The sequence below is a fragment of the Microplitis demolitor genome, chromosome 7, assembly GCF_026212275.2.
Source record: "Microplitis demolitor isolate Queensland-Clemson2020A chromosome 7, iyMicDemo2.1a, whole genome shotgun sequence".
Lineage (NCBI taxonomy): Eukaryota > Metazoa > Arthropoda > Insecta > Hymenoptera > Braconidae > Microplitis > Microplitis demolitor.
The window spans coordinates 13226215-13249339 of record NC_068551.1 but is presented as its reverse complement, the minus strand read 5'-3'; the positions used below and the strand labels follow the sequence as shown (position 1 = coordinate 13249339).

At 31.9% G+C, this 23125-nt stretch overlaps 2 protein-coding genes across 2 annotated transcripts; one reads left to right on the top strand and one right to left on the bottom strand.

The window, feature by feature from the left end:
* Positions 1 to 13458: 13458 nt before the first annotated feature.
* Positions 13459 to 14691, bottom strand: LOC128668245 (uncharacterized). The gene has a single exon (XM_053740756.1). The coding sequence runs from the start codon at positions 14689 to 14691 to the stop codon at positions 13459 to 13461; it is 1233 nt and encodes a 410-aa protein (XP_053596731.1).
* Positions 14692 to 21512: 6821 nt separating this feature from the next.
* LOC106694025 (uncharacterized) lies at positions 21513 to 22745 on the top strand. The gene has a single exon (XM_014443982.2). It carries the CDS (start codon positions 21513 to 21515, stop codon positions 22743 to 22745), a length of 1233 nt encoding a protein of 410 aa, XP_014299468.2.
* The last annotated feature ends 380 nt before the right edge of the window (positions 22746 to 23125 follow it).

Sequence of the window (23125 nt, the reverse complement as noted above, 5' to 3'; positions counted from 1 at the left end):
CACTTGTCATTCGCACTCGTCAGTAACTCGGTTTCTAACTATAATTAACATCAAAATGTTGGCTTGACCAACTAAGATAATAATAATAACACTACGATTCTAATACTAATAACCGGAGTCGGTAAATACAAAAAAAAACCAAACCGCAAATAACGAGACTCGAAAGACGCGGTATCAAATTAATTAAACAATAATAAAAAAAAATAACAAAGAAAATTAAAGAAATCAAATTCCAAAATAATACTTAAATCTCACTGTGTTCCGGACATACAAGTACGGTATCAAAACGCTGTCAATTCAAATTCTAAAAAAAAACCAACGTACCAAAAACCAACGTTATCCGATAATCTTATTGCACACCAAACGTTGGCGTCAACTAGAGTTATTCCTCGAAATTAACTAGTCAGATCCGCTCACCGGTCGATGGTCTCGAAGTCCCAGGTACTCTTCGGCTCCACGTGGTCGATGGAATTACAATGGCGGGCCGGGGACGGCATCTCAAAATCCTACAGGCACGGGATGGTCCAGAAGCGATTGATTGATCATGACTTGCTCGATTACTGACTGCGTCGATGATTTGGTATGGACAATGTGTCGTTCGAAGTATGTGTCCGCACGCGGAAAATGGATCACCGGTATCGGTGTCGCAGAAGAAATCCTTTGGACGGATTTCTCCAGTAGATTATTTACTGTTAACATGTATTTTACACGTCGCTCTCGACTTAGTCCAACCGGAATCTCGGTCTGTGTTCTTTACGAGCAATGTAGAAAAACTATTCACTTTAATACTTAACAAGGCGTTTAAATTATTCGATTACTAAGCAAAAACGTGTCAATCACAACGAGGTACGATTTACGGATGGGCGATATCTATCGATATTTCAACTATCGATGTTTTTTTTCTAAAGTATCGATGTTTTCTATCGATATTTTTTGAGCACGATGTATCCATACTCGATAAAAAATTTACAACTATCGACAGTATTGACACTGACGCCGCTGACATTTTTACGCGGTTCTTTCATTAAAGTCGAGATCGTTGTAATTATGAATGTCGCTAAGATGATTAATACTACAACGGTTGAACGTAAGTATTTGATTTACTTAAAGAATAATTATATAATTTAATTACACCGGCACACAAAAAAAATTAATCAGAATGTGCATTTGACCGGACCTACCCGTGGGTACGTATTTTGATCCGCTGAATCCGAATTCGAGGTTAGTTTGACCCCTACACCCTTGAAATTTCGAGAAAACTTAAAAAAACCGTAAAAATGATGAAGATTAGCAATTTTAATGATAAAAAAATGTTTTGGAACTAACCTAAGCGTGGATTTCATGTATTTTGCTCCGCTGAATATGAATCAAAACTTTATTGAGACCACGAGCCATTTTTAATGTGAAAAAATCACACAAAACTCTCGAAAATTCCAAAAAAATATAGTTTTCATGATAAAAAAAACTTCTTCTGGTCCAATTCAGATTAAATTTTATATCTTTTGATGTCTTCAATTCGCATCTTAATTTTTTTAGTCTATTCACCCTCTAAAGCTGGAAAAATTCGAAAAAATTGTAAAAATTACCATTCATAACAGAAAAAAAATTGTTTAAACATGATTTAATGCCCAAAATAAATACTCTATAACGTAGATGTATCAAATATCTTGAAATCTGTGAAAAATACAAGACATAAAAAGATAGAAAGAAATGATTTTTACGAATCCTAAACTTTCCTTAGTTTGTATCGCACTCTGTTATTCTCAAATGATCTTCGTAGTGGATTTCTTTTTCGTTTACGATTTTCTTCGGGTACTTCTCTTTTTAACATCCAACAAAAATCTGCCATCATGTTAACACTCCAATTTCCTTGGTATCTACTCTCCATTTCACTGATGTCTTGGTGAAAACGTTCTCCCTGTTTTTCACTATAGTCTCCACAATTGTCAGGGAAGTGGTCAAGATGAGAATCTTAAAAGTGTAATTTGAGATTCATTAAACAACCCAAATTTTTTTTTGTTTTCCAGCAATGCGTCAACTAAAGTGCTGTAATCCTCACTTCTGTTATTTCCCAAAAAGTTTTGTGAAACATTTTTGAAGCTTACCCAAGCTGCTTTTTCTGTATCGTTCATGGTTCCTTCAAAATTTGTATCCTGAAATAAAAATCGTATTTGGGGTCCATTAAAAATTCCCTCTTTCAATTTCGCATCACTTATTGCAGGGAACTTTCCTCTCAAGTACGCAAAACAATCACCATCTTTATTCAGAGCTTTCACGTACTGTTTCATGAGTCTCAACTTGATATGTAGTGGTGGCAGCAAATATTTGGAAGGCTGAATTAAGGGTGGTCGTATAACGTTATGGGAACCTGGATTTAATGCAGATCTTGATGGCCATTCTTTTTTGACATAGTGATTTTTCCGGCCTCTGCTATCAAACAACAATAAATAGCAAGGATATTTGGTGAATCCCGATTGCTGACCTAACAGAAGTGTTGCAGTTTCGAGATCTCCACAAGTTTTCCAGTTATGCTCTGAATATTTTATTTTTCTCAATACAATCTGTAAATTTTCATAAGTTTCTTTCAGTTTTGTCGAATGACCTATTGGAATCGGCGCAAATTCATTCCCAATATGGAGCAAAACAGCTTTAAGACTTCGTTTCGATGAATCGATAAAAAGTCTCCACTCATTGTCCTTGTACGTGTTCGGTTTCAATTCATCAACTAAAGCTTTAAGATCTGAACAGTATACCACCGAATTTTGATCGTCGTTCATAAAAAATTTCCGGAATTTTTTTCCCTATTTCGATAGAATGTCACTGATACACCTTTCGCCAACAAATGTTTTTCTTTCAACCTTGACGCAAGTAATTCAGCTCCATCTTTCGGTAAAGCTAAGTCTCGAACCAGATCATTAAGTTCTTCTCGGCTAAACGCTTCAGGGTCTTTTGTTTTTCCGCCAGGTAAGTACTCTTCATCTTCTGAATATTCTTCTTCCGAACTTTTTTCAACTAGCGTATCGTCTTCTTCTACATCCATTTCTTCAACCGTATTAATTTCCTTGACAACTTCTATTTTTTGTGGCTTAATAGCTGATGAAACATTGGCGTATACAATTTTATTTGTTGTATTCCAGGTGAACCCGGTAGTATCTGTCATACAGAAATAACAATTCTGTAAACCAGTTGGTGAAGACCATATCATTGGTATTGTGAATTCCAAGTTGTCCTACTTCTTGTTTTTTTCCCACCGGGTTAACATCATGTTACATCGACTACAAATCGTATGTTGGACCCATGCTAAATCCAAATTCGTAATTTGGAGACCAAAACGTTCTTCATAAATTTGTTTGATCTTATCAGATAACGATCTTCGATTCCTTTCCAAATTGAAATCTCCACAAATGTAACAAAATGAATCAGGACTTTTATTACACAGATAAGAATTACTTCTTGTAATAGTATACTCTCCAGTAGCCAAGTTTCTCATTTCTGAAGAACTGCAATTGCTTGATGACGACGCCTGCGAACCTGCTTTCTCACCCTGACGAGACGCCGATACTGGGGCTCCGACTCCCTGCATCGTAAAGTACTTATCACTTGTACCTGCCATGACGGCACACACGCCGTTAACCCAGGGACTCTGCCATACGGTTCTCATGCCCACCGTCACCACGTGGAGGTGCCCTGGTTACAGGCACAAGCAATTAAGTCTTCAATAGTCAAAAACGAGAGTAAAATAACAAAAAAAATTACTTTTTTCGGAACTTTGAAGGGTTTGTGTGATTTTTTTACATTTAAAACGGCTCGTGATCTCAATAAAGTTTCGATTCATATTCAGTGGATCACAATACATGAAAATCACAGTTAGTTTAGTTCCAAAAAATTTTTTTATCATTAAAACTGCCGATTTTCATCATTTTTACGGTTTTTCGAAGTTTTCTCGAAATTTCAAGGGTGTAGGGGTCAAACTGACCTCGAATTCGGATTCAGAGGACCAAAATACATACCCGCAGGTAGGTCCGGTCAAATGCACATTCTACTTAATTTTTTTTTGTGTGCCGGTGCTATTAATGTATCAAATATCGGTTGAATGTGTCCCACATTTGTCGTTTTAAATCTTACAAGTATTTTTATAAAACACAGTTATAAAATTTCAGTACTATCTGTAAGAAGTTCGGAATTTGCATGTGGTTTTAAATCTTGATGAGCCTCAGAGATATTATTTTACAGCTGTGAATCTGTTCTAAAAACGTGATATATTTAATAAGTTTTTTTATTTCGATGATTATTTTCTGCTTTTTTATATTACGTGTGTGAAATTTTGAAATCGATTTTGAACACCTTGATAACACTTAACTTTATCTGAAATAGGAAATCGTTATGTCTACCTACCTTCAATCTATCAAAATAGTTAATTGTTTTTTATTTTTTCTGAAAAATAAAATTAAGAAGCAAACAAAATCATGTTTCATAAAACTTGTACTTAAAAATATCAAAATAAATTAAAGACAGATCTTTTTTAGTTAAAAATTTTAAATACATCTGGAGGTCATAGTGGTCGCATTTTTCCCATTTCCTGTATTAAAACTTCATGAAACGGTGTTTTTTTTATGGGTCATCTAGTTGTAAGTTATATTCAAGAATATGTCACATGGAGCAGTAAGTATTAGAATGATTATAAAAATTTTATACCGAGCAAACAAAAAAATGGATACGAATTTTTTATCCATTTTTTTTTTCTTGCACTGTCATCTAGCTCTGAGTCATCTTTCAAATTTCAAATTTATAGTTTATCGGAAAGTTAGTTTAAAATCAATAACAAAATTCCACGCGAACAGTTCATGAAAGCGCGTTAATAAAAACGCGGTGAGATAATCTTTTTTTTTCTCAAAATGACATTTTTATTCTTAACTGTGCTAGACTCAGGGGTTGAAAAAAAATTTTTTTTTTGCCAAAATTAAAAAATTTATAATTTTGACACCTAAAAAAACACCTCTCTGAAATTTTCAGGATCTCTTAAGAGTGTTTAAAGGTAGTGTAGTAAAAAATTTGAGCCCAAAATTTTGTGTCGCCATACGATTTTGACGGCTTTTGAAAATTTTAAAGTCGAAAGCTTTCTTATTTTTGCAAATTTTTTTCCACAATACTTTTTTTTCATAGCCCCAATTATCCTCTTCAAAGCGAAACTAAGAGCATTTCTGTATCTATCTTAGTTTTCGAGATATTTAAAAAATAAAGTTGAAAAATGAGAAAAATAGTAAAATCTTGAATTTTGAATAACTTTCGCAAAAAAATTTTCTAATGATTTTTCTTTGGCAAACCTCTATTTTATGGTAAAAGAAAAGTTTTGCCCAAATTTCGTACAAATTAAAACGGGTCGATTCGACATGGAATGACCCATATAATTATTCGATAAATATCAAATCTATAAGTATATTATCTATAATTATACATGGTAACTACAAATTTTTATTGGACAAGTTTCAACTTGAGACATGACTTTATTTTTAAGGAGAAAAAAAATTAAATTTAAGATTTTCAACAACCCTACAACTACTCGAGCAGGCAGTGCTTATCTCACCCAGCACTTACAATTTCTTTACTATGCTCTAAGCCAGTATTAGTGTGTACACCTTAATAGAAATGGTACCAAGTATCTTCGCTATAGAGTTCAGAGTGTACATATATAAATATATCACAGAGATTGTTAACCATTTTTAGAGAGTAAGAAGCTCCAAAATGCGTATGAGAAGCTATGAGGAGGACGCTTGCGTTGTAAACAACAAAATTAATTAAAACCAAAGGGTAGATGCTCAAAAATATAAACATAAATAACACAGCCATTAATTTAATTTTCTCTATCATTTGAAAAAAAGTTTTAATTATTTCTTTAAGATAGTACATTGTATGATAATTCTTGCTACTTGTTTTAATTCTCCTTGAATTTAATTAACTGACCACAAAGAGTAGACTATTAAGAATTGTTTGTACGTAAGTAGTATAGTACACTCGTATACACATGGCACTTGACCCCATATACCTCACTGGTGGTCTGGTGGTCAGCCGCAACATTTTACGACACCCATACTATCCTATAATCTAACGCCTCTTCATATTATCCGTCGTATCATCTAATATACACGGAGAGAAGTGAATGGTATATTCTCCAATGTAACATAGTAATTATTACCATATAGCATAGTAACGCAAGTTTTTTAGCCGTACACAAAAAAAGAAGATTACTTGAATTCAGGAATTTACGTTCTTCCCAAATATTTTTTTGAATCAAGCTCACATTTAGTTTTTGATTAAAACAACAAAAAAATTTGGATCTAGAAGCTCATTTCTTTATTGAATAAATAACTGTATCGATTCAAGAATAAAATTATTCAGCTTGAGAAACTTTTGTATTTGTTCGGAAATATTTCAGACTTATCTCAAGTATTTTTTTTCTTGGTTTAAAGTAATTTGATTCTCGGCCCAAGTATTTTTAACTTCCCGCTTGGAAAATTGCAAATGTTTAAAAATTCGGGAAGTTATCGGTTTCAGTTCGATTTTTGAAAATCGAATTTCTAAGAGATCTTGACGTTTTGAGGAAGGCATCCTAACTAATTTTACGATGATGTCCGAGTGTATATATGTACGTACGTACGTATGTAAATATCTATAACTTTTGAACGGATGAACCGATTTTGATCGTCAAGGTGTCATTCGACGCGGCCTGTGAATATCTTAAAGCTGAAAACAAATTAAACTTGATCGGTACGGCTTGTTCAGAGATATTACAAAAATAAACTTTTTTCGAAAATTTTTTTTTGGATAACTTTTTATGTTCTTGATGGATCGATTCCAAAATCAACTGGGCTCTGAAGCTTCATAAGCCGCGTCGAATGCTACCTCAACCATCAAAATCGGTTCATTCTTTCAAGAGAAACCGTTGTCAAAAGAATTTAAGAAAACAATTTTTTTTAAGTATTTTGGAAATTTCTCAAAAACGACTTAATAATTCAATTTCAAAATCTGATCAGTTGTAGAACTCAATAAAACGCGTCGATTGCTACCTTGAACGTCTCAATCGGTTTATTCGTTCGAGAAATATCGTTTGAGAAAAAATGGTAAAAAACGTTTTTTTTTTTCAAAAACAAAGGCATACAAAAGTATTTTCGAGCTCCAGGAGCTCGAAATAGGCGGGAAATTTTGGGGCTGGCTCACAGGGTTAACCGACAGACCGATGTTCTTTCTTGGATTTTCAAGAAATAATTTTTTTTGGTTAAAAAAATTTTTCTTTTCTACGACTTATTCAATCCTCCAGAGGGTTGAATGTTATTTTTTCAACCTTCGGTAAAGAAGGACTTTTAATTTTTTTGGCATATAGTGGGACTCGAACTGCCGACCCTTCAATTGAGAGTAGTTCAAGTCATGTGCTTTAGACCATTCAGCCACCACGCGCATTTAGAAGTGGAAATTTATTCTTTTACTTAAAGCTATTCAGTACTATATATACTTAAGACTTAGCTACAAAAAAATTCTTTTTTGACTACCAAAAGTTTAAAAGAGTTCAATATTTATGAAAAAAAAAAAATTTTGCCTTCATTTGTAAACCATCATGTTTTCTTAATTTAAAAATATTTTATTTTTAATTATAGTAACTAATAAATATTCATTATCAAAATTTCAATTCAAATGATGTCTATATTTTTTGTAATGGTTCTAAATTCAATTAATGTAGTTTTGAAAAAAAAAGTTACTAAATTCTTATATTGATTGATTTTTTTTTTTTTTTTTCATAATCCTTAAATATTTTACCTTTTTAAGCTCTTGTAAAATTAATTAAATTCGAAAAAAACAGACAACGTTTCCCTCGGAAATTCCTAAAATAGCAGAATTTATAATAAATCAAATACATATGTGCCCAAATATTTGCTAAACTTAAAAATAATTATAACAACATTTATGAAATAATTATTATTATTTTTCTTTTCAAATTCCATCTCCTTAACCTTACAACGTGGACTAAATCTCCATTTCTTGTGTAGGAGCGACAAAAATAGAGATAGAGTAGTGAGAGAAGAGTGGGAGAGCACCTTCGCGTAAATCCAAGAGAAAACTTACTTGGCTTAAGCCCGCAGTACACTTGGTTCAAGATTTGTATTTTAGTTCAAGTTATCACTGTTTATTGATTCAGAACATCGTATTACTTTATTCAACATTGTAACTTTCTTGTACTGAACATTCATATTTTTTGGTTTAAGTAATAAATATATTACAGTAAGAAACAATATTAATTAAATCAAAAAATTTAAATTATTTAAATAAATAACCCAACTGTTGAATCAATCTTTGAAGATTTATTGAGTCAAAAATATTTTTTCTTTTTTCAAGATTTAAAATCCAAGGAATTTTTTTAATTCCCTCAAGAAAATCACGATTTCCATTCTATGTCCTCAAAAGTTTCTTGGCTCAAGAGAAATTACTTTGAGCCAAATAATTTTTTTTTGTGTATTATTTATTTGACATAGTAGTTTGTCCGATTTTGAATGGTAACGCTAGCCATGCTAGCATGGTAATCATTCCTATGCTAGCATGGGAATCAATTGTATGCTACATTGGAATCATTCCTATGCTACATTGGTATTATTACAATTTCAATGAATTTGCTTTTTATTCAAGGTAATAAGGTCAATATTGAAATCATCTTTCGACTGAAAAAGGAATTATCTAGAAACATTTTTTTTTAAAAAAGTTTTTAAAAATTGGAGCTAAATACCGTTCGGTCTACGGTATAGAGACACGAAAGGCTCGCGCCATGACACTTTACACATATACATACATGTGTTTAATTTGAACGTGTACTTGGCGCGAGATATTACCGTGTTTCCTGATAAGGTTTTATAATAAAAAATCTAGGTTATTTAATTAATAATAAATAAATTTTTAACTAATTAAAAAAATTTTTAAATAAAACAGTAAATATTAATATTAACATTTATAACGTAAACCGTTTTTCTTTTCACGACGGAGACGTGAAATAAACCCGGAGTCGTATGTGGTCACCCAAGTGTATTTAAAAAATTATAAATAACAATAATAATTATTACTAAAAATAATAAATAATTATAAACAAACTAAAGATGTGCCTGGACCAGCTCCTCAGGCTGGGTTAGTGCACGAGGGCGCCAATCCGTTTTTACAAAACGGACAAAACTAATAACGATCAGGGGAGAGATCACGGGACAAAATCTTGAGCGAGAATGTATGCACCAAGCGGAATGACAACCAAACACATATATAATGAATAAGTAATAAGGAATAATTACTACTAAATATATCCAGGAAACAATCAAATAAATATTGACTATCACTGGGTTCCTTTTACTAAATTATTCAATTCAAAATATATTTAAATAAACTCAACAAATGGTTACAATAATAATCAATTCAATTCAAATAATATTATTAAATTATCTACTGGAGAAACCAAATTACAAATTACAAACTTTTACCCAATATAATTAGTATACTTAATTCTTTATAATAAAATTGTATAAAATAATAATAATCTTTTCTTATTTTAAATTATTTACTCTGGGGAGAGAAAGACGCGGGTATTCCATATATGTGGCAACACTGGGTTGCATACCATTAATTCATAAAATAAATTTTACCCAGAGAAATAATATTTTAAATACTGAAATATAACATTAAAATAATACGTAAAAATACTAGCGTAAGACAAAGAGCTTCATACGCTATCCTTGTCTAATCTCTTAAGGAATTTACTCGACGCGTCTTTGTATATATGCACCCAAATGCCGTGACGGACGCCGAATATATTCAACTTATTACTACAATAACTCAGGTTCAATTTTTATGAAATAAATACCGCGATCAACTCTACTGTAGGACCAGCGATAGCCGATGCAACAAATGATAACACAATTGACTTACCGGCGTTGACAAAAATTACTTCTGGATCTATTCAACCATACGATATTCAAGCTATATTTTTGACTCAATATAATAAAAAAACTAATTATTCAAATTAAACAAACTTTAACTTTGTAATTATTTCATTAAGGCAACTGGGCCAGAACAATCTACTCACAAATAATCACGGACAACAACACGTCCCACCTTCACAAAATCCCGGTCCTCTCTGACTATATCTTTCCTTGATTTTTCCGAAGGAGGGTAATCACTCACGTGTTATCCCCTCTCATGACCTCGGACCCGAAATTATAAATTAAAATAAAATATTTTAAATTGTCACATGACCTGAGTTATATCATAATAATAAATTAAATAATATTTCCTATCAATAAACATAAACATAATCGGTACTATCTCTTTCAAATAATAAAATAATAATTAATTTAGTGCACCACGTGGCTGGATAAAAATATCAATTTTTATCCCCACTATATCGACTTACTCTCCCTTCGGTCGATATTTTATCTACAACATACGCGCACGTGTGCTACTAACTGAAATGAAAATATCGATTAAGTTCATAATTTTCAAAATAATTATCAAAACATATATATAAACATAATAAACAATAATATCAATAAATCCATAATTAAATCATACTAAAATAATCGATCAAAATAATATAAATATTTGAATAATAATAAATTATAATAAATAAATGCGCTTGATTTGAGCTAGGAGGTGTTGTCAAATTCACGGCGAGATGGAAAAACGCGCGCAGCGATTCACGTTTGAATCGCTACGTGACACATTTTTTAACATGTTATGTATATATATATATATATATATATATATATATATATATATATATATATATATATATATATATATATATATATATATATATATATATATATATATGTGAGGGACAAGGAAGGCGGGGGTAGGCAAAACGAGGTTCTCCCAAAATTTTATAAAAAAAAAAATTTTTTTTTTTATGTATTTTAACCATTACAAAATAACTCTTGTGAATATAATTGAGCATTGTTTTGAATTTTTTCGTTGAACCTTTCCAAAAATTGAGTATCGGTCGGAAAATGTAAAGGACTTTTGTATTATGATAAAAACTATTAAAAATTTCTTTATCTTCCTTTGCATCCAATAATTGTGTAAAATATAATTTTTCTCAATGTAAGTAACTTACAAAAAATTTTAATAAAATCAAACTTATTCGATATTCAGAATTTTTTTTTTTTACATTTTTCAGGGGGTACCCTACATATTGCCCGCAAAAATGAATTTTTTTTTTATAGCCATTGAAAATTTTGTCTATTGACTTTGAATTTCTAATAACTTTTATAATAATTTGTTATAAACTTTATGAAATTGCGTGAAATTTTATCAAATTTTACAAAATGCTCCCCCACACAAGATGCGATAGTGACATCGAATTCTCTAAAGTTTTATGAAATGTTATAAAATTTTACAAAATTTCTTACACAATTATGTAAAATTTAATCTAATTATTACTTCCCTTTTGAGATCTTACTTTATAAAATTGTATAAAATTGAATAAAATTTTGTATAATTTTGGAAAATTGTATAAAAGTTTATACAATTTTATAAAATTGCATACAATTACATAAAATTTTATAGAATTCTTTAAAATTTCGCTGTACAGTCTTATAAAAATTGTACAAAATTTTATAAAATTGTGTAAATCTTTATAAAATTTTATAATATTTTATACAATTTTATACAATTACATTTATTTATTACGTTTTTTACTCAGATTTGACTTTATCAAATTGTATTGAATTTTATAAAATCTTATAAAAACATTTTTTCCTAGGTCGGTCGTTTATAATATGTAGCAGCGCTTGATATTTAAACTGCCTTTACTTTATACAGCATGGGACAGTACCATTCTAGAATATCTTTAATTACTATGCTACAACCATGAACCAGTAGCATGATTACTACGTAGTAAGCTACTATACGCCGTCCATCTTATGGTACATAGTACCAGAAAAATGGTAATCATTCCCATGCTACATAGTATTGATTCCTATGCTTAAAAAAATAGGACTAGTCACCAGGTAAGTAGATATACAGGGATGTTTCCCCTCCCACAACAGGGATCTGCAATATCATCGTGAATAAGTGGGGGTTGGTGTAATCTTCCATACCGAAATTCGAGATAGGGGGCGCTAGTAGCATTTTTTTAGTCGATTTGGTGGGGAGTGGGCCTAAGGAAAGGGGGATGTGCGATTGGGAAGACGATATGAGATTGATACTGCAGGTTTGGGGCTTGGGTTATGGGGTGGGGGTATGGGATTGATATTGTGGATATAGAGGACACTGCTTGGAGTGGGTTTGTGGGGATATAGAGTGAGCGGGGAGGCATGGGATTGATATGGTTCATGAATAAGGATGTAGAGGGCGTTGGAGTAAGGGTGTTTTTCAAATTTAGGTGGGAAAATGGCTATGCTATTATCATATTGTTTAAATGTTTTAAGATTAAACTTAAAAATATGTGGAAGCATCGGTTGGGAAGGGGGGGGGGTATTTTTATAACAAATGACGTGATTTTTTACTTATTAACGTATGTTTTACCTTATCTTATCTTTAGCAACTTTCACCAATGGATTGTATCATACTCAGTATTGGCTATTTCAACCACCCATGGAATATATAAATGCTACGGTTATTCGTGAAAGTGAAGACGAAAACGGTGATCGACATGGAATCATGTGGGATACAGGCGATACACCATATGACTCATTTAATCTAATAATGGCCGAATTAATAAAAAAAGTGCGCTACTTTTATGTCCAAGGAGCACAGGCGAGGGAGAGACTTGAAAGGATAATCGATTTTGCTGTTCCAATCATTGATCTACAGTTGATGCGACATTTTTCATTCGATTGCTTAGAAGAACTCAACAAACCACGAGGTTTGCATCGTATCAAACACACAAAAAGAGGTCATTTCGCATATGCATTTGGTACAACACAACAACTCAAGCACTGGTTTTTGAAGTATTGGGGTGTTGGGAAATCCTACGAAAAGTCTGTTCAACTATTTTACCAATTAAATGACTTGAGGTAAATGGATGTCACCGACATAGCATGTCTTGATGATTCGTTCATTTTACGTTTTGCAAAATCACAAATTAAATTTGTATGGGATATACTTCCAGGGCATTTAAAATATAATGAAAAATTAATGGACTATTCATTTTGCATCAAACATAACCCACTATCAGCTTCGAGCCATGATATTCCAGGAATATTGCTTTATCTATTAAAAAAATATTGTACTACATGCAACAACATGAAAGATAATTATTGAAAATCAATTAATATGTAAACTGTACATGTATGTAGATTTTAAAACTACTTATACTAATTAAAAATAATGTAGATTAAAAGGTATGATATAAATAAAAACACAATAACTATAATTAAAGTGAGTTTTATTTCTTTAATCTTCTTCCTCCTTCTCCTCAATATAATATATGTTTTAAGTTAATTTTCTTACAGTACTACTTAATGGATTATATTCAATTATACGATCATGTGAAATAAGACAATTTGCAGTTGTTTGATCCGGAAACTGTTCATCAGATTCAAACTCAAGACGAATATCACCTGGTCCAGATTTAATAGATTTATTTTGTTTCGAACAGTCGATAATATAGAGTGGCGCTTGTTGTAAATATTCAGTTTTTGTCAATAATGATTTCGATTCTTTATTATAGTATGACGTTTGAAAATTAGTATACATATCATATATTAAAGCATACTGATTACGACTAATGTTTAGATTTAAATTTCCATATGGATAACTTTGAGAATTGAGAAATAGCTTTAGATCTCTGATATTACAATGATCGAATTGACTGGCGTTTTTCGTTACAACATTTTTTCTAGCAGTTTGAAATCCTAGGATCACATATCGTGGCTTTTCCAATTGTGTCGAAGTCTTGATTGGCCAAACATGTTTCGTTGTTCGAGGGAGTAGTGGGTATTTATATAATTGCCATGTGCGAAAGCTTGTTGATATAGCTGGATCATTAGCAATAAAGTTGAGTGCTTGAATTTTTTGCTTGTCCGACATTGTGACGTACGGGACATTCCATTCTACCTTATTGAGAAGAACTTTTACTATTTCAGCGTTATCACTAGCGGCAGCAGTTGTATGTATATATGTATTAACATCAGAATTTGATCTTATAAGAATCAATTCATGTTTAGCATTCATGATAATACGATTATAATCTTCAGCAAATCCAAGTATTTCACTTAGTGGTATAGAAATGTTGAAATATCCATTGTCATTAGTTAATTTACTGTTATTACTGAGCAACCATCCAGCATTCTCCATTAAATTGAGTTGCCCAGGACATAAAGATATATAATTTTTCATGATACTTGTAAGACCCACATTTTTACATTTATCAATTTTAACAGCATTTAATTCATAGCGTATTTCTCCAAACATATGATAAATAGGCATATTGGCTAAGTTCATAGTTGCACCTGCGCCGGTACCATCTTCTTTTACAAATCTTCTACAAACGTGCAGAGAACTTTTGCTTGGTAGGTTGCATAAGTCTTGATGTTGAATACTGATTCTAATTTTATCACTATTGTTAAATGTTGATAATGCATAGGGTTGATGTGAATGAATCTCGTAGTGAGAAATTAATTCATCAAAGATGATTGGTATCTGAATGTCTAAGATTTCCGCCATGGTAATATAATGCAGCACAAATTAACTTTTCTTATTTTTCCAATCTTCCACGTAATTTTAATGAGTATGATTTTGCCCCAAGATTCTTTCGAGTGGATACATGAGGATATTCATGTACAAAATGTTGATAAATGTTTTAATGATAATAAGTCAATTGGATATATTTTAGAAGTAGATTTAAAATATCCTATAGAATTACATGATGAGCATAAAGATTTACCTTTGTGTCCTGAAAATTTTATACCGCCAGGCAGTAAATATTCAAAAATAGCTACAACACTTTATTCTAAGGTGAAATAGGTTATTCATTATAAAAATTTAAAACAGTGTCTTAATTTAGGAATGAAGCTTGTAAAAGTTCATCGAGTCTTGAAATTTTAACAATCAGCTTGGTTAAAGCCATATATCGATAAAAATACTGATTGTCGCAAAATAGCAAAAAATGAATTTGAAAAGAACTTTTACAAGCTTATGAATAATGCAGTGTTCGGTAAAACTATGGAAAATGTTCGAAAATATAAAGATGTGAGAATGGTCAGCAAGTGGGCGGGTAGATATGAAGCAAAGTCTCTAATAGCGAAACCGAATTTCCATACTTTTACAATTTACGATAAAAACCTAGTCATAATAGAATTAAAGAGAGTAAATCTATAAGTTAATAAACCAATTTACATTGGTTTTAGCATCTTAGACTTATCAAAAACTTTTATTTATGATTTTCACTATAACTATATTAAGAAAAATTTTAATAGTCATGAATCAAAATTATTATACACTGATACTGATAGTTTAATTTATCAATTTAATGTACCCAATATATATGACACCATCAAACGTGATATCGAAAAATGCGATACCTCTGACTACCCACCAAATAATGTTTACAACATTCCATTAAAAAATAAAAAAGTGATTGGACTTATGAAAGATGAGTGTAATGGTCAAATTATTACCGATTTCGTTGAGTTACGAGCAAAACTTTATGCATTTAAAATCTATCAGAATAAAATGGCTAAAAAGAGAGCTAAGGGAGTCAAAGGGTCCACTTTGCGAAAGATCACGTTTGATGATTTTAAGGTTTGTCTGGTGGATCATGTAAACATAACAAAACATCAATATTTCATTAGGAGTAGTCATCATGAAGTGAAAACAATTAAACAAAGTAAATTAGCATTAAGTTGGTGTGATAATAAAAGGGAATTAAGTGACACCTCAACTGATACTTTACCTTGGGGTTATGAAGTATCAAATAAAAAGATAAAACTAAATAATAATAATGTAGATAAATGTAAATAATTCTAAGTTTTGTAAAAATATATTTGAATAAATAAAAATAGTTAATAAAAAGTCAAAATTGTTTATTATTATTTTTTATTTATTAATTCTATAGAAAATACATGATAATTTTATAAATCAGACTTGTTAATCCAGCTATTATTTGAATTATCAAATCCTAACCATTTAACATACATTTTATTTCCATGTTTTTTAATTGTTTTCTCAACTAGATATACATCTGGATACTTGACTTTACTGAGTTCTTCTGCATAAAATCCTCCTTCTATCGGTTGATCCTGATAATCAATTAGTTTGTAAGTTGTTGGATTCGTTTTTTGTATTGTTTTAATTGTGAAAATTTCAGTCGTCCAGTTTGGTGTGTAGCCCTTTTCAAAAACATTTATACTTGCTTATTCGAACTTTATCTCCAACTTTGAATTTATTTTGTTTTCGCGCCTTTTCACTTTGAAGAGGTTTGTAAATTGTCTGAAGTATATGTTTTTCATTACCAACAGTTACATTGGCAGGTTTCATTTTTATGGTTCGATGTTTCGTGTGGTTATAATTATCGATTAAGTCTTCAAGTATGTCGATCCATTTGTAATTTCCACGTGCTGTAAACTCGCGCCACATTTTATTTTTAAGTGTTCGATTGAAACGTTCACATATGGAGGCATTCAAATTACTAAACGTTGAGTACATATGAATCCCATAATGTTTCATGAGATCTTTGAACTCTTTATTATAAAATTCTTTGCCGTAATCAACATGAAGATGTTTAGGTCTCCGCCTTTGCTGTACCACAGACTTCATAGCGTTTCTGACGTCACTGCCACTTTTACTTTTAATTGGAACTGCCCAAGCATACTTTGAAAGAATATGTATAATTGTAAGTAGATATTTATATCCACTATTAGCCGTAGAGTATGGTATCATGTCAACCAAGTCAGCTTGCCAAGTCTCATCAAGTCCACGAATATCAACATGCCGACGAAGATAATTTTTTCAAGCTTGTTTGTGGAGCTCTTGGGCTATTACTTTCTTTTTATTTTCCATTTTGTCCAAGTTTAGATACTCTACGCTCAATGTCAGCTAATATTTGACCATCACGTACTACAGATCTCCCAAGCGTTGTTACACGATTTGATAGCGTTTGGCTATATAGACTCAGTTCACTAAGACTCTCTTCTAATGCGCTCACTTTGGTTCTCAATTCGATAATGAGGTCTGGATCTTTACTCGTCATTTTATTCTCTAGCTTAACTATTTCAACCGTTACTTTATCTTTAAGATCAGTTATACGATATTTATTGTAGTCACTAATTGCTTTTACACTGTCTAATTCTTGTTTGATTGCAATTTTCATAGTATTATATGTGACTGCATCACTTTCATTCTTAGGTTCGGCAACATTACATAACCGTTTTCCGTTTAAGTCAAACTGTCCATCATCTGTCAACTTGAAACCTTTTCCAGGTAGTCCAACACTACTGCTACAGCCTTTGAATTGTGTCTAATTCGATTGGGAAAATACACGTCCAAATATATCGATACCCATTTTGATGATCCTTTCTTCCCGAATGTTATTTTATCAATGATGAATTATTGTTAATGTATCTCTTAATAAATAATTTTGGCTTCACGTAGCTCTCCAATGATTGAAATTATTTCATTAGAATGACTAGAGTTGCCAGCTGCTTGAGATGCTATTAACAGGCGAAGGCGATCTATGAGTTCATTAGGATCATCCCGATAAACATAATCCACATATTCTCGTTTCTTTGAAACAGTCATAAAGTCAGGTAGCCTTTTACCTCTTTTTAGTGGTGATTGAACAAAATCAGCAATATATTTAGTATATTTAGCAGTCCTCTCAACATAAAGACTTCTTTCAGATTCTCCTGTGAGTATTCGTTAAAACAATGAGTTTATGGTACACATCTAAATCACTTGTAGTAATTGAATTTTCATTTGGATCACTTTTAAATAACAATTCTATAAGCCCCGGAGATAGAACATGATTTTGATTATTTACTGATATCATATTATCTCTAAATTGAACAGGTGAATTACCAAAAAATAATTGATTATTTTTTTTTACGAATACTAAATCTTGTATCCAAGCCTTTAGGATTTTTTTTTATTTAATATATCAATATATTTAGATATAGAGTTATGATATTTCAGTGGTGTGCTTGTAGAGGTTGGAGGATGAGATAAACTGGTTTCATCCAAGTTGCTGCTACTAGTACTGTTCACATTTAAATCATCATAAGTATTCTGACCGCGATGTGTGTCACTATCATCATAAATAGTTTGATAGTCACTATGTTCATGTTTCTTCAGAGAAAAATTTTACACTGATTCTTCTTCTTTTTCAATTTCATGTTTTAAAGCTTTAGAATTCTCAAGTAATGTTCTCAACGGTGTCACAATAGGTTTAAACATTTCATTTGTAGTTTGTTCAGAAGTGTCTTTATCAACTTTTAATTTTTTATGCTATTGTCTTATCGCATCACTAATTTTAATTATTTGGAGCAGCATATCTTTCTGCTGAGACATATTTTTACACGCCATGTTTGCACACTTGAATGTCTTTTAAGACTGTGTCAATTTATATAAAGATGATTAATTTATACTTATAAAACAGTCAAAACCTTTTCTATAACGTCCATTATTCAATTCACTATCCTTGTCAATAACAACAAATTCGTGTTTATTATCACTTTTCTTATCATTCCAGCATGCTGAACATAAATCTTTGAATTCACTGTACGGCATATCTGTATTCACATGATCATAATATATGTGCTTTAAATTCATTTCATCTTGACGGAAAAGTACAAGAAAATTGGCATTGTCGCGTATCAGGTGTTTTGGTATACGCGTATAGGTTTGACAGAGATAAAAGCTATCAACATTTTTGTGTCGCCCCATACAAAATATGCTCTAACATGATCTTACTTCCCACAAGCGACGTCATCGAATATCATAAGAGAATTCGGTTGTGCATCATCTGGATTTACAACTGATTCATGATCATTAAATGGGAAGTATCCGACTCCTTCTATAGGCTGTAATGCTGATTCTAAGAATTTATATTTAGGCTGATTTAGTGATTTAGAGTATACATAAATGTTCTCAAATCTCAAGCCATTCGGATGAGTAATCAATGTAAGAAGCGCATTTGTTTTCCGACAATTTGATGGTCCACAAAGGACTGCTCGAACAGTATTCGGTAGCAGCGCGCCATGACGTTTATGGATTTTTTTCTCATCATCTTCAATTATGTGATCAAAATTGATCACAGGTAATTTAGCTGTCTGTTTTTTAAACTTCATTTTGAATTATTTTTAAGAACACTAATTACTATGTTAATCCGCTGATGACTCAATTCTAACTCAACAATATACTTATAAGTATCGAGTATTTATACGATTGAGATTAGTCATATATCGACAATGGCTAAGAGCAGACCTATTACATGGACCGGGATATCAGTACTGTGGACCTGATACAAAATTAGCAAAAAGATTAGCTCGAAGTGATCCGGGAATAAATCCTTTAGACTGAGAATGTAAAGCGCATGACATTGCTTATTCTAAAAATCCTGACAATATGGCAGCACGTCATACGGCTGATCAAGATCTTGCTGAAAAAGCTTTACAACGTCTTCATGCAAAAGGTGCCAGCCTTGGTGAAAGAGCCGTGGCTTGAGGAGATAATAAAACCATGAGAGTGAAGGGAAGTTTGGGTATAGGCATGAAAAAGATGGATGCGGAAGGGAGAAGTCTAAAAGAAATGGTAAAATGAAAAAGGAGATATTAAAGAAAACAAAAAAACTTGTTCCTATCAGGAAAATTATAAAATCAGCTAAAAAAACTATGGATGAAGTCGTACTCATTTCACCGTTGAAGTCGGCATTACGGGGTGCTCGTGAAGCTGTAAAAAGGGTTGGTGGGAAAGAAAATATACGATCATCACGCATATTACCAATACCATCACTAAAAGTGGGTGGATTGTTACCATTTTTAATACCAATTTTTGCTGGCTTAAGCGCTACTGGTGCATTAGCTGGGGGCGCTGCTGGTATCGCTAAAGCTGTAATTGCTGCTAAGACTGCTAAACGTGAATTGGAGGAGACTAAACGGCATAATTCAACAATGGAAGCTATAGCTCTGGGTAAAGGGTTATACTTGTCACCGTACAAGACTGGAATGGGATTATTTTTGTGCCCTCCACCAAAAAACATGTAACGCTACCTCATCGAGCTCTCACCAATTTCGATTTAATCGAGTATGCAAATATTTAAAAATTTCATATTTCCGAGGTGTTTTCATGAGAAATAATTTACCAAAGTCTGGTCCGTGGAAAAAAGAGTCAGCAATCATAAATCTCGATGATAAAAATGGTCGTGGAACTCATTGGGTTGCATACAAGAAGAATGGTGATGACGCCATCTATTTTGCCAGCTTTGGTAACCTCCAACCACCAAATGATCTCATGAAATATCTCGATGTTGGTAGCGTTAAATATAATCATCAGAAGTATCAAAATTATGATACCGTTATATGTGGACATTTGTGTTTGAAATTTCTCAATAATGGACTATAAATGGTGTGGTTTGATTGATATGTGTTAGCCATGGCTGATTCGTTGACGCTAACACTATCTGGAGCTACCTCCATATTGGAAGCTCAATATTTTCCACCAATTGAATTATCACCAAAAAAATTTATGTATTGGGACTTGTGGAATTGTTAATATTCAACTCTATACCTAATATTCATAAAGGTTGTAATAAGTTCTATTTATCCAGCGTAAATAGAAAAGCGGCAGATAAAGTTATAACAATACCAACTGGAAGTTATGAACTATGTGACATTGAAAAGTATTTAATAAAGGAATTACCTAAGGATGTAGAATTGGGTATCAAAGCAAATAACAATAAATGACATAGTGAAATTAAATGTAATCGAATTGTAAATTTTGAACCGACAGATTCAATCGCATCATTATTGGGATTTGGAAATCGTCGACTTGCACCGAAACTTATACACAAATCTGATTTACTAATAAAGATCCTCAAAATCAATGCATTGCGAGTTGAGTGCAATATTACTAATGGTGCATATATGAATAACCATAAAGTTCACACGGTTCATAAGTTTTTCCCAAGTGTTGCGCCCGGATATGAGATCATTGAAGTATCATCCCACATCATTTACTTACCAGTCGCAGTACAGTCAATACACAATCTTCAGCTGCGCATTGTTGATCAAGATGGGAATATGGTGAATTTTAGTGGTGAAACGATTACAATAAGATTGCATATAAAATCAGTGAAATAATGGGGATTGTATTTGATAACAAGATTGGTAGCAGCTATAAAAGTGAAACATCATGTCTGAAGCCCATCAGTCATCGTGCTCCTGTCAGGCTGCTAACACCTCAGAACGTGGAATTCCTCAAAAGTCTAGGATTAAAATTACGTGGAAGATTGGAAAAATAAGAAAAGTTAATTTGTGCTGCATTATATTACCATGGCGGAAATCTTAGACATTCAGATACCAATCATCTTTGATGAATTAATTTCTCACTACGAGATTCATTCACATCAACCCTATGCATTATCAACATTTAACAATAGTGATAAAATTAGAATCAGTATTCAACATCAAGACTTATGCAACCTACCAAGCAAAAGTTCTCTGCACGTTTGTAGAAGATTTGTAAAAGAAGATGGTACCGGCGCAGGTGCAACTATGAACTTAGCCAATATGCCTATTTATCATATGTTTGGAGAAATACGCTATGAATTAAATGCTGTTAAAATTGATAAATGTAAAAATGTGGGTCTTACAAGTATCATGAAAAATTATATATCTTTATGTCCTGGGCAACTCAATTTAATGGAGAATGCTGGATGGTTGCTCAGTAATAACAGTAAATTAACTAATGACAATGGATATTTCAACATTTCTATACCACTAAGTGAAATACTTGGATTTGCTGAAGATTATAATCGTATTATCATGAATGCTAAACATGAATTGATTCTTATAAGATCAAATTCTGATGTTAATACATATATACATACAACTGCTGCCGCTAGTGATAACGCTGAAATAGTGAAAGTTCTTCTCAATAAGGTAGAATGGAATGTCCCGTACGTCACAATGTCGGACAAGCAAAAAATTCAAGCACTCAACTTTATTGCTAATGATCCAGCTATATCAACAAGCTTTCGCACATGGCAATTATATAAATACCCACTACTCCCTCGAATAACGAAACATGTTTGGCCAATCAAGACTTCGACACAATTGGAAAAGCCACGATATGTGATCCTAGGATTTCAAACTGCTAGAAAAAATGTTGTAACGAAAAACGCCAGTCAATTCGATCATTGTAATATCAGAGATCTAAAGCTATTTCTCAATTCTCAAAGTTATCCATATGGAAATTTAAATCTAAACATTAGTCGTAATCAGTATGCTTTAATATATGATATGTATACTAATTTTCAAACGTCATACTATAATAAAGAATCGAAATCATTATTGACAAAAACTGAATATTTACAACAAGCGCCACTCTATATTATCGACTGTTCGAAACAAAATAAATCTATTAAATCTGGACCAGGTGATATTCGTCTTGAGTTTGAATCTGATGAACAGTTTCCGGATCAAACAACTGCAAATTGTCTTATTTCACATGATCGTATAATTGAATATAATCCATTAAGTAGTACTGTAAGAAAATTAACTTAAAACATATATTATATTGAGGAGAAGGAGGAAGAAGATTAAAGAAATAAAACTCACTTTAATTATAGTTATTGTGTTTTTATTTATATCATACCTTTTAATCTACATTATTTTTAATTAGTATAAGTAGTTTTAAAATCTACATACATGTACAGTTTACATATTAATTGATTTTCAATAATTATCTTTCATGTTGTTGCATGTAGTACAATATTTTTTTAATAGATAAAGCAATATTCCTGGAATATCATGGCTCGAAGCTGATAGTGGGTTATGTTTGATGCAAAATGAATAGTCCATTAATTTTTCATTATATTTTAAATGCCCTGGAAGTATATCCCATACAAATTTAATTTGTGATTTTGCAAAACGTAAAATGAACG